The following is a 12,929-nucleotide window of genomic DNA, read 5'->3' as shown; positions in this document are numbered from 1 at the left end:
CTCTGCACAAACCCCCTCCGGAGGCTGGGGCCTTCGCTGGCTACAGGTGATGTGTGGGAACCTGCCAGCTTTGCCTTTCGTTAGGAATGTCCAGGTATCAATATTTAAAAAAAAACTAGATGTGTTTAATGCGTTAAACCATTCGGGCCCGGATTGCCCTATTGGAGTCCCGAACACTTATCGAGACGCAGCCCCTTAAAAAAGAATTGCACGTTTGTATTTACACTACGTCCACTACCATTCGTTGGATGAGAAGACAGGCAGAGTTTTTTTTCTTCTGATGTGGATTAGTTTTCAAAGGCAGCCTTTGCTAAACATTCCACCTTTGATTTATATTTATATAAAAAAAGACAAGGAGGTTCTTGTCGTAAAGAGAGCGACTGAGCTTCAAAATAATGTGTGGGGGGGGGGGGGGGGTTGGGGTGGGGGGCAAACTCCAGCACTTTGGCAACCAAGGGTTTTAGATCAGGTTTTACAGAATTTGCGTTGAGATTTTCTCTGAGGCCACGACACTGGAAGGATTCCTTCACTCTGGAGCTTTGAGAAACTTACTTGGTCACAGTAGCCATATGTTTGTGTGTGTATCCATGTGGGTTTGAGTGTATTTCTGAGTGTGTGTTGAGTGTATTTGTGTGTGTGTGTGTGTGTGTGTGTGTCTGTCAATGGATCCATGTGTAGCTGTGTGCTCTATGTGTCTGTCTGTATGTATCTATGTCTGTGAGTGCGGGTCTCTATATGTGAGTGTGTAAGTCTGTGTGTTTGTGTGTGTCCGAGTCTATATGTGGGTAATGGAAGTGTGTACTTTTTATTTGTGAGTGAGTGTATGTGAGTGTGTGAGTATATGTGTGAGAGTGTGTGTGTGAGTATATGTGAGTGTGTTTGTGAGTGAGTGAGTTTGTGAGTGAGTGAGTGAGTGTATGTGAGTGTGTGTGTCTGTATGTGAGTGTGTGTCTGTATGTGAGTGTGTGTGTGAGTGTGTGTCTGTATGTGAGTGTGTGTGAGTGTGTGTCTGTATGTGAGTGTGTGAGTGTGTGTCTGTATGTGAGTGTGTGAGTGAGTGTGTGTCTGTATGTGAGTGTGTGAGTGTGTGTCTTATGTGTGTGAGTGAGTGTGTGTCTGTATGTGAGTGTGAGTGAGTGTGTGTCTGTATGTGAGTGTGTGTCTGTATGTGAGTGTGTGAGTGAGTGTGTGTCTGTATGTGAGTGTGTGAGTGAGTGTGTGTCTGTATGTGAGTGTGAGTGAGTGTGTGTCTGTATGTGAGTGTGTGTCTGTATGTGAGTGTGTGAGTGAGTGTGTGTCTGTATGTGAGTGTGTGAGTGAGTGTGTGTCTGTATGTGAGTGTGTGAGTGAGTGTGTGTCTGTGTGTGAGTGTGTGAGTGTGTGTGAGTGAGTGTGTGAGTGAGTGTGTGTCTGTATGTGAGTATGTGTGTGAGTGTGTGTCTGTATGTGAGTGTGTGAGTGAGTGTGAATGTATGTGTAGGGCTGTTTGTTGTCTCTCCGCATTTGTCTATATACATGTGAGTCTCTCTGTATTGTGTGTTAGTCTCTCTCCAGTCCATACCTCTATATATGTGAATATATCTCTGAGTCTCTCTTTTTCTCTCTCTCTGTATGTGAGCGCCACTCCGTTTGTGTGTCTGTGTCGCTCTGTATGTGTGTCTGTGTCGCTCTGTATGTGTGTCTGTGTCTCTCTGTATGTGTGTCTGTGTCGCTCTGTATGTGTGTCTGTGTCACTCTGTATGTAAGTGTGTGTGAGAGTGTCTCTCTGAGTATCTCTCTGTATATGGCTGTGTGTCTCTCTCTGTGTGTGAGTGTGTGTCTCTGAGTGTCTCTGTCTCTCTCTCTCTCTCTGAATGTGTATGTGTGCCTGTGTGTGTGTCTGTCTCTGTGTATGTGTGTGTGTCTGTGTGTCTGTCTCTGTGTATGTATGTGTGTGTGTCTGTGTGTGTGTGTGTGTCTGTCTCTGTGTATGTGTGTCTCTGTGTATTGTGTGTGTCTCTGTGTGTGTGTGTGTCTCTGTGTATGTGTGTGTGTCTGTGTGTGTGTGTGTGTATGTCTGTGTGTGTCGGTATGTGTGTGTGTCTCTCTATGTGTGTATGTGTGTGTGTGTCTCTGTGTATGTGTGTGTGTCTCTGTGTATGTGTGTGTGTCTCTGTGTATGTGTGTGTGTCTGTCTGTGTGTGTGTGTGTGTCTATATATGTGTGTATGTCTCTGTATGTGTGTGTCTCTCTCTGTATGTGTATGTGTGTCTCTGTGTATGTGTGTGTGTGTTTCTGTGTACGTATGTGTCGGTATGTGAGTGTGGATGTGTTTATTGGAATTTCTTTCTGTTTATCATCACTCTATGTAAAGGGATTTCTCTCTATCTCTCTCAATACACTTTTTCTTTCTCTCTCTCTCCCCCTATTCCTATGCTGTTTGCCGGGGACTGGTGTTAGTTACTGACTGATCCTCCCTCACTGGGTAACACAGTGACTGAACGTTTGCAGGGTTTGGCTTATAACAGGGTTGGAGCATTTGACATGGGTTTCTCCCCATCCCATTCCCCCCACCCCGAATATTTTTCGTGGAGTCCTGTAGCTCAGTGGTTAGAGCACTCGCTTCGCAAGCGAGAGACCTGAGTTCAATCCCCGGGGGTCAGGGCCAAACCTTGGGCAAGTTTCCTTACTCCACACAGAGCCTAATAATAATCCTCCAAAACAAACAATAATAAATTGGTCATTTTCAATCTACGACGCTTTGTGGGACATTACTGTGCGCAATTGGCTGCCGCGTTCACCCACAAATATACAGTCACTTCACTTTACAGTGTGTTCTGTGAAGCGCTTTGGGACGTCCTCCCGACGTGAAAAGCGCTATATCAAATGCAAGGATTATTATTATTATTATTATTTATACAGTGACAGACACACATACAGAGAGAGAGAGAGAGAGACACTCACAGAGAGAGAGACACACACACATATATATATATAGGGAAAGAGACACTCAGACAGAGAGACACATATACAAAGAGACACACACACACATACATAGACACAGAGACACACACACACATACATAGACACAGAGAGAGACACACACACATACATAGACACAGAGAGACACATATACACATACATAGACACAGAGAAAGACATACACACATGCAAAGAGACACACACACATAGACACAGAGAGACACATATACACATACATAGACACAGAGAAAGACATACGCACATGCAAAGAGACACACACACATACATAGACACAGAGAGACACATACACACATACATAAGACACAGAAGACACACACACATATAGAGATATACACACATATATAGACACAGAGAGAGACACACACACAAAGAGACACACACATACATAGACACAGAGAGACACATACATATACAGAGAGAGATACATACACACACTTACATAGACAGCGCGAGACACACACAACACATACATAGACACAGAGACACACACACTCAGACAGAGAGACATATACAAAGACAGTGAGGGAGAGATTCAGAATAAATATACAATTTTCCATGTGTAGCTGAGACAGTATATTTCAGGTATTTTCAGCCTTTTGCCTGTCATTTGTCCCTTCGCTTTCGAGTGTCCACCCTCAAACAGCCATGTCCTGGAGGGAGGGGTACTGTGCGAATAAGGACAGAGAGCACTGCTGGAGAGAGGGGGAAGCGAGGCGAAGGGATTTCACCCACAAAACACACGGTCACTCCTGTACACTTTACAGTGTATCCTGTGAAGCGCTTTGAGACGTCTCGACGACGTGATAAGGCGCTGCATCAAATGCGAGGATTATTATTATTATTATTCTCTCGAGACGCGGTCTTTTAAGGGGAGAGCTCCAGACTCCAAGTCACTGTTTAAAGGAGGTCCCGATGGTGAGCCTGAGAGCTCTCTCTCTCTCTCTCTCTCCATCCATTTAAGCTAAACACTCTGGGGAAGCACGAGATTAACAGATGTTGCATTCGCTCCCCCCCACCCCCACCCCCCATGGGCTGGATCATTTAACATTATGGCTCCAAAGGGGACACTCATTCCTTTGAAGTTCACTCGTCGCCACATAATGGGATGTGATGTCTCTTGTCTCCTCCGCTGTTAGAGGCACCAGAAGAGAAGCCGAAACCATACTAGCGGCTCCGGAATAAACCCCCCACCTTCCTCACTCCCTCTCCTCTCTATCCCCCCCACCCCCTCCACACACACCACACACACACACTCACACAAAAACAGACAGAGCAGAACTCCGCTGTGTCAAGATGCTCCATCCTTCAAATGGGACCCATCTGTCTTTAATGTTCAGGTGGATGTTAAAGATCCCATTGGAAAAGGAGAAGGGCTTCCTTAATAATAATAAAAATCCTTGCATTTGATACAGCGCCTTATTACATCTTCGAGACGTTTCAAAGCGCTTCGGAGTGACTTGTCTATTCTGTCGGCAAAACGCGGCATTCAATGGCCCACGGCAGCGTCCCACAAGCAGTCGTGGGTCGAGTGACCAAATTGTTCTTTTTTTTGGAGGGCTTTTTACCCCCAGAAAGCGACCCACCAATCCACTGACAACCGGGTTCCATCTTATTGCTGGGTAAGCAGTGGTGCGCGGAGTAAAAGAACTTGTATAAGGTTTCGCCCTGTCCCGCCTGGGAATCGAACCCGGGTCCTCTCGCTTGCGAGGCGAGCGCTCTAACCACTACTCTACGTGATCTCAATTTCGAAGCCTTTCCGTTTCCCTTGTTTAAGAACCAAGACATTTTCCGCGATCCCCCCGCTCGTCTCAAATTGCGAGACTCAAGTGTTTTTTTTTGCGCCACGTGCTAAAACCAGGGAGAATTCGACGGTCTCCCGGAGTTCGCAAAAAAAAACAGGGGGGTGGGGGGGGGGGAGAGGGTCATTTTTTTCTCGTCCCGAAAGCCCTCAAATCAAAGAAAGTGTTGTTCTTTCTCCTCTTCCGGTTGTCTTTGAGTCTCTGATAAAGTGCGACGAGTCTCCCACCTGGTTGGTGCTTAGGAGAAAGTTTAGACGCCGAGTCGAGCGGTGCTCTCTTGCGCCTCCCCGTGGTCAGTTCGTGACACCGCGCTTGCAATTCGGATCCCAATCTCCCCCCCCCCCCTCAACAGCGAGCGAGAGGACCCGGGTTCGATTCCCGGGCGGGACGAAACCATAGGCACGTCTCCTCGCTCCACACGCCTCTGTTTACCCCTCAGTAAGTAGGAACCCGGTTGGTAGTCGATTGATGGATTGTTTTTCTGGGGTTAATAATCCGTCCAAAGGAATAATAATAATAATAATAATTGGGTCTCTCAATCCACGAGTGTTTGTGGGACACTGACTGCTGCGCGCAAATTGGCTGCCGTATTTGGACCACAAAATACACGGTCACTCCACGTTACGGTATATGCTGCGAAGCGCTTTTTAGACGTCTCAGCGATGTCTAAACAGAGCCGTGTGGAGTGAGGAAACTTGCCTAAGGTCTCGCTCTGCTGGGAGTCGAACCCGGGTCCTCTCGCTTTGCGAGGCGAGTGCTCGAACCGCTACACGACGGGACTCCACAACGGGGCTGTGCCGTGGGAGACTCTCTGATGATGCTCTTCCCTCCGCAGGTGAAAAGCCACATGATCTCGAGGTCCACTCAGGGCCCGGACACCACGCAGACGGGTCACAAGCTGAGGAGTTGGCGAGCCAGCGGGCAGCACGTCCGTCGCAGGCACAAGCGCAGGTGGTCCCAGCAGAGACCCTGGGCCGTGCAGACACAGGCCAAGCTCAGCTCCACTGCAGAGGACACCAAACCCTTCATCCTCGATCTCAAGAACCTCCCCAACCTGGCCACCGCCGACCTCAACGCTCAGAACCCCAACATTCAGGTACGGGGGAGGGGAGGGGTGGTGTGGGGGTAATGTAGGGGGGGGGAGAAATGGGGGAAGGTGGGGAAATGGTGGGTGTGGGAGTGGGAGGTAATGGGGTGTGTGTAGGGGGGAAGAAATGGAGAGAAGGGACGTAGGGGCTAATAGTATCTGTGTGTAGGGGCAGTAATGGTGTATGTGGTGGTGGGGGGGGTGGAGGGGGGCGATAATGGGGGAGGGGTGTCCCGGGGGTAATGGGGTGTATGTGGTGGGGGTAATGGGGAGGTGGGGGAGGGACATTGGTCACAGATTCCTTTCACATCACTCGTTTGCTTCCCGGGAGCGGTGCTGTGGGCAAATTGGCTGCTGCGTTAACCCTTCGATCGTCCAGATCCAAGGTTTCCCTCCTCCTAAACTGTTCCCAGATCCCAACCAAACTCCCCTGTTTGTAGTCAGTGAGTTTGAAACAGCACATCCATCATTCCGGGGAGAAGGTTTATCTCAACCGGTAACAGGATTGACAGGCTGATAACCTTCTATCATCCACTTCTTCACCTCCGCTCACCCCTCACCCCATAATTATTCCCCTGAGTCCCTGTCAGTGGCTCCCCCCACTTTCTAAACGCCTTTAAAACCACTCGGGACACAAAATTCCACCCAGCCTTAGCCCCCGTCGGTGTTCCTTTTCTCTCATGTCTTTAAAAATGCCATAATCGTGGGAAAATCCTAATGTTGTAAACAGTCCTCGCTTCCGAATCCTTAAATCCCGAGCCAGGTCGATCTGCAGTATTCCAGGGCACGGCCGATGACAGCGCAGCTCAGTCTGGCTCATCGGCAGGACCTGGAAGGGCAGACCAGTCACTGAGGGCAGGGAATCCTCCCACTCCGCTCCTGTTAACCCTGCAGCCAAAATGGTAGAGTGATCCTCGCTGGACAAGCAGCGGGAAAGCTTGCCGGGCAGCAATATCAATGGCAATCAATGTGGTTTTAGCCGGTTGGACTCCAACAGTTACCCCAACACACACTCTGGGGTTCCCCCCAAGCCTCGGCTCTTGCCAACCTGCGCCTAATACTCTCTGGAATTAAGTAAGCGGGATGCGTCCCTCCAGGGAGAGAGAGAGAGAGAGTGCGCATTCCACTCCAATAATCTATCTCTGGGATTTCTATGTGTAGGTGGGAGGAGGGGAATTCTCCGCTCGGTTTGGATGTTCTTAAGCTCGGTCTCCGTGGGTTTCCGCTCGTGTCAGACACACGGCTGACCAAAAACAATTGTGTATTAAATCCAGCGCCTCCTACAGGATAATAATAATAATCCTTGCATTTGATATAGCGCTTTTCACGTCTTCTCGAAGTCTCAAAGCGCTTCACAGAATAGACTGTAAAGTGAATTGACTGTATATTTGTGGGCGAACGCGGCAGCCAATTGTGCACAGCAATGTCCCACAAACAGTCGTGGATTGAAAATGACCAATTTATTATTGTTTGGTTTTGGAGGGATTATTATTAGGCTCTGTGTGGAGTAAGGAAACTTGCCCAAGGTTTGGCCCTGACCCCCCCGGGGATTGATCTCAGGTCTCTCGCTTGCAAAGCGAGTGCTCTAACCACTGAGCTACAGGATTTCCATAGGTATGGAAGAACAGTGTTGTGCACAGAGGATCCTACAGCACAGAAGGAGGCCATTCGGCCCGTCGTAGATGGGCTGGCTCTTTGAAAGAGCCACAAATAATCCCGCTCCCCCGCTCTTACTCCAGAGCCCTGCACATTTTTCCTTTTTAAGTACCTATTAAAAATTCCCAATTGGGCGCAGTGCGGTCCCACAAACAGTCGTGGATTTATAATTTTTTTTAAAAAAGGGATTATTGCCCCCAGGAAAGCGATCGACTAACAACCGAGTTCCTGGGTAAACAGAGGAGTAATGAAACCTGCCTAAAGTTTGGCCCCCCCGCCCGGGAATCGAACCCTGGTCCTCTCGCTTGCGAGGCGAGTGTTGTCACCGCTACGCTATAGGATCTCGATTTCAAAGCCCGTTTCTCTTTTAAGAATCAAGACTGTTTTCCACGATTCCTCACCAATCCCACCCTTCAAGACTCAAACGACGATAACAAATTGCATTTGCAAAGCGGCTTCCACATCTGGAGGTCGTCCCAAACCCTGGAACAGTCAGAGAAGAGGGGGGAGAGGGGTGGGTGGGGATGCGAGGAGGACAGACGTTTCCCCCGTTGCTTCTGATGGTCTTGAACCTGTGGCCCCTCAGGTGACGATCGAGGTGGTGGACAGCCCTCAGGCGGAGGTGGAGATGGACCTGCTGAAGGGGCAGAGGAACGACTGGTCGCTGAGTGCTGACGAGTGGCTGGCTCACAAGGACATCTTCTGGCCGCTCTTCTGGGAGTACCCTGACTCCAGCGAGCTGGGCAGCCTGGAGGCCTCCAGCACCGGCCTGGGCGGGGGCGGGGGAGTGGGAGGGGGCGAGGAGGAGGAGGAGGATTACCCCAGGGAGTACGAGGGGGAAGACACGCTGCTCGCTACACTGGACGGGGTGTGGGACCGTGGTTGGCCTCTACAGAACAGCTGGAGCTCCAAAGAGAAGTACCACTATGGTGAGACTTAATAATAATAATACAATAATAATAATATTAATAATAATAATGTAATAATAATCCTTGCATTTGACACAGCGCCTTATCACCTCGTCGAGACGTCCCAAAGCGCTTCACAGGATACACTGTAAAGTGTAGTGACTGTGTATTAACGCGGCAGCCAGTCTGCACATAGCAACATCCTGCAAACAGCTGTTGAGTGAGCGAGCGACTGACCGACCGACCGACCAGTTTTATTTGGGTGACTGTTGGCCAGGACACTGAGGCCGGGACACACAGCTGTCAGCGGTTCTCAGGCTCAGGGGGTAACACCCAGTGTCTGAGGGTGTGAAAGCACAAGAGGGGAGAGTGGTCAGTGTGCGTGAGCGAGTTGGCTCGGCTCGGAGTTTACACCCTTTTAAAGAGAGAGAGAGAGAGAGAGCGTTCATCCTTCCCGATTCTCCGCCAGGTTCCCACTGTTTCACAGGGTACATAGCGTCCATGTGAGTGTGTATATGGGTGTGTGTGTGTGTGTGAGTGAGTGTGAGTGAGTGCGTGTGAGTGTGTGTGTGTGAGTGTGTGTGAGTGTATGTGAGTGTGTGTGTGTGAGTGTATGTGAGTGTATGTGAGTGCGTGTGTGAGTGAGTGTGTGTGTGTGAGTGTATGTGAGTGCGTGTGTGTGTGTGTGAGTGTGCGTGTGAGTGCGTGTGTGTGTGTGAGTGTGTGTGTGAGTGAGTGTGTGTGTGTGAGTGTATTTGAGTGCGTGTGTGTGTGTGTGTGAGTGTGGGTGCCGGTCGCTTGACTCACCCCGGATCCAGAGCAGCAGGAACCCAGAACATAGGAGCAGGAGTAGGCCATTCAGCCCCTTCAAGCCTGCTCCGCCATAATAATAATAATAATAATCGTTGCATTTGATATAGCGCTTTTCACGTCGGGAGGACATCCCAAAGCGCTTCACAGAACACACTGTAAAGTGAATTGACTGTATATTTGTGGGCGAACGCGGCAGCCAATTGCACACAGCAATGTCCCACAAACAGTCGTAGAATGAAAATGACCAATTTAATTATTGTTTTTTTTTGGAGGGATTATTATTAGGCTCTGTGTGGAGTAAGGAAACTTGCCCAAGGTTTGGCCCTGACCCCCCGGGGATTGAACTCAGGTCTCTCACTTGCAAAGCGAGTGCTCTAACCACTGAGCTACAGGACTCCACCATTCGGGTTTAGTGTGTAATTTGCCTGTGACACAGTGACTGACGCCCGCGTCCCGTCCCCCCCCACCCCACCCCCAACCCCCACCCCCCCCACCCCCCCCAACCCCCCCCGCTGACGTTACAGAGTACGAGGATGATGAGGAGTGGAGCGTGTGGTCTCCCTGCACCGTCACCTGTGGCTCCGGGAACCAGAAGCGCACCAGGAGCTGTGGTTACGCCTGTACAGCCACCGAGTCCCGCACCTGCGACCACAGACGCTGCCTTGGTGAGTGCGGCGACACTGGTTACACGGGTAACACTGGGGGCGAGGTGGGGGGGGGGGGTGGGGGGGTGTGGGAGAGGGAAGGGTGATGGGGGGAAGGAGAGAGGGAAGGGAGAGGGGATGGGGAGAGGAGGAATGGGGAGGGAGTGGGGAGGAAGGAGGAGAGGGGAGGAGGGTGATGGGGGGGAGAGGAGGGGAGGGGGAGGGAGAGGGGAGGAGGGGGAGGGAGAGGAGAGGGTGATGGGGGGAAGGGGAGGAGGGAAGGGGGGAAGGAGAGGGGATGGGGAGAGTAGGAAGGGGGAGGGAGGGAGAGGGGGGATAGGGGAGGAGGGAGAGGGTGATGGAGGGAAGGGGAGGGGGAGGGAGAGGGGAGCAGGTCGTCTGACAGTGTCACTTCTTTCATCCCGTCTTTTTTCTCTCTCTCTGTCTGAAGGGATGGAGGAGGGTGTGACAGAGAAGACGTTGGGGGAGAAGGAAAACGGGACAGAATTATTTGACTCTGGTGAGCATAACGACAGCAACAACAACAATAATCCTCACATTTGATCCAGCGCCTCATCACGTCTTCGAGACGCCTCAAAGCGCTTCCCGGGATACACTGTAAAGCGTAGTGACTGCGTATTTTGTGGGCGAAACGCGGCAGTGAATTGTGCTCAGCGACGTCCGGGAATTTGAGTGACCAAATTATTATATCGCCTGAGGTGTCGTCTCAAGACCTTCCGCTTTGACCCTGGCCTTCGTCCACACACCCACCCCAGTGTGTGGATGCATAAGGGGGGTGGGTGGGGGGGTATGGGGGGGGCGGGCAGGAGTGATCCTGCTCCACCTGCCATCTTGATCCCAACCCCCAGCTCGGTTGCCACCCCTTCACTGTCCAACGCCTTGGGACGTCCTCCCAAATATTCAGGCCCACTTCACTACACTTTCCAGTATATCCCATGAAGCGCTTCGAGATTTGGCGAAGGCGTTATTATTATTAAGCCGCTGCCCTCTTGCCCTGACAGATGTGGACAGATGTGAGAAGCAGCTGTTATTATTGTTATCATCCCTCAGTCCCTCCTCCTCGCCCCCCTCCCTCAAGACCCGTCTCAAGACCCTCCTCTTCGACCGCGCCTTCGGTCACTCACCTACCCCCATCCCCGCCCACCCCCTCCCTCCCTCCCTGCCCTCCACCCCTCCTCGATCCCAACCCATCGGCTCGGGTCCCTGACCCCCCCCAGTGCCTTGGGACGTCCTCCCGACGTGCCAGGCAGGCGCTGGGTCAAACGAAACGAGTTGTCGTGGCGGTGGCGGCGGTGGTGGTGTCTGTTATCGCCGCTGTGGTTTCTCTCCGATCCTGACAGACGTGGACAGCTGCGAGAAGTGGCTGAACTGCAAGAGCGACTTCCTGAAGAAGTACGTGCTGAAGGCGCTGACGGACTTGCCCAGCTGCCCGTGCCACTACCCGAGCGAGGCCGTGTACAGCATCGTCAGCGTGCAGGAGGCCGGCCGGGACCGGGCATACCGGTGGAGGGACGCCAGCGGCCCCAAGGAACGGCTGGACATCTACAAGCCCAGCTCCAAGTCCTGCATCCGCTCCATGCTCTCCCTGGACAGCGCCACGTTGGCCGCGCAGCACTGCTGCTACGACGCCCGCCTCCGGCTCATCACCCGGGGCCGGGGGGCCGGAGCCCCCAACCTCATCAGCACCGAGTTCTCCCCCGAGCTCCACTACAAGGTGGACGTGCTGCCCTGGATACTGTGCAAGGGCGACTGGAGCCGCTACAACGCCGTGCGGCCCCCCAACAACGGGCTGGCCTGCTCGGACAATCCTTCGGAGGAGGACTTCATGGCTCAGTTGAGGGAGGCGAAGGAGTTTTAAAGGGGTGGCGTGTCGTGGGGGGCGGTAAGGGCGGAGGGCAGGGGGGGCGGTACGGGGGGAAATGGGGAGTTGACCCCCACCCTTCCTCCCACCACCACCTCCCTCCCCCCTTCTCTCGGAACACAGAGACTCTCGAAGCATTGAGTGATTACGGATAAACTGCTATCCTGACAGATTATATATAAATATATAGAGAATATCTTGTCTATGTCATCCACCCCCCCCCCCCCGCGCCCCTCATTCCTCCCCTCTCCCCGCCTCCCCCCCTCCTTCCCCCTTCCTCTGTTTTCCCTGGTGTATTTTATCTTATTTATAACTGATGCAGTGACCTCTCCGGGTTTCACGGTCACTTCGCCGGCTTTATAGTGGTTCAGGTTCCCTGCCCACCCCCCACCCCCAGTGATCGTAATAATAATAATAATAATAGTAATCCTCGCATTTGATGCAGCGCCTTATCACGTCTTCGAGACGTCTCAAAGCGCTTCGCGGGAATATACCTTAAAGTAAATCGACTGCGTTTTTGTGGGCGAAATCCTCGCTTGTGATAACAGAGCCTTTCGTGTCGAGAGGACGTCTCAAAGCATTTCGCAGGGCTTCACAGTGAAGTGTAGTGACTGTGCGCTTGTGCAAGGAGAACTCGGCAGCATATTTGCGCACAGCGACACCTTCCCATGAACAGCCGTGAAACGGAAGGGGAATGATTTTATCGGGTTGGGGGTGGGGGTGGGAGGGGGGTTTGTCAGCCAGGACATTGCAGGGCGGGAGGGAGGGGAGGGAGAGAGAGAGAGACTCCGCCGTCTTTTCAAACAGCGCCGCAAGAACTCCGAGCTGCAGTGGAGAAAGAGTGGGTGGGTGCGAGGGGTGGAGGGGGGGAGGGGAGAGGAAGAATTATGATAATAATAATCCTTGCGTTTGATATAGTGACTTATCACGTCGCGACATCTCAATCTTATCGAGACGTCGTCAAAGTGCTTCACGGAATATACTGTCAAGTGCAGTGACTGTGTATTTTGTGGGCGAATCGCGCAGCCGATTGCAGACAGCAGCGCCCCGCAAACAGTCGTGACCAAATTATTATATTATTTTTATTGCTTTCGAAGGAATTGTTGCATTTCAAATTGAATGGGGTAGAGCGAGGGGTAGAGGGGGAGGGAGGTGTGG

General features: G+C 51.7%; 1 protein-coding gene across 1 annotated transcript in view; it reads left to right on the top strand.

Moving 5' to 3' along the window:
• The window catches only part of ism2a (isthmin 2a), a 21,616-nt gene extending 9,836 nt beyond the window's left edge, over nucleotides 1–11,780 (top strand). The window contains exons 2-6 of the mRNA XM_042338244.1: nucleotides 5,617–5,877; nucleotides 8,111–8,453; nucleotides 9,770–9,910; nucleotides 10,341–10,409; nucleotides 11,251–11,780. Coding sequence (XP_042194178.1) covers nucleotides 5,617–5,877; nucleotides 8,111–8,453; nucleotides 9,770–9,910; nucleotides 10,341–10,409; nucleotides 11,251–11,768 — 1,332 coding nt within the window. The 3' untranslated portion in view covers nucleotides 11,769–11,780. The remainder of the gene's footprint in view (nucleotides 1–5,616; nucleotides 5,878–8,110; nucleotides 8,454–9,769; nucleotides 9,911–10,340; nucleotides 10,410–11,250) is intronic.
• Nucleotides 11,781–12,929: the final 1,149 nt, after the last annotated feature.

This window comes from Callorhinchus milii, unplaced genomic scaffold, assembly GCF_018977255.1.
Source record: "Callorhinchus milii isolate IMCB2004 unplaced genomic scaffold, IMCB_Cmil_1.0 Scaffold9, whole genome shotgun sequence".
Taxonomy (NCBI): domain Eukaryota; kingdom Metazoa; phylum Chordata; class Chondrichthyes; order Chimaeriformes; family Callorhinchidae; genus Callorhinchus; species Callorhinchus milii.
Note: the sequence above shows the minus strand (reverse complement) of the source record. Positions and strands in the feature narration are given on the sequence as shown.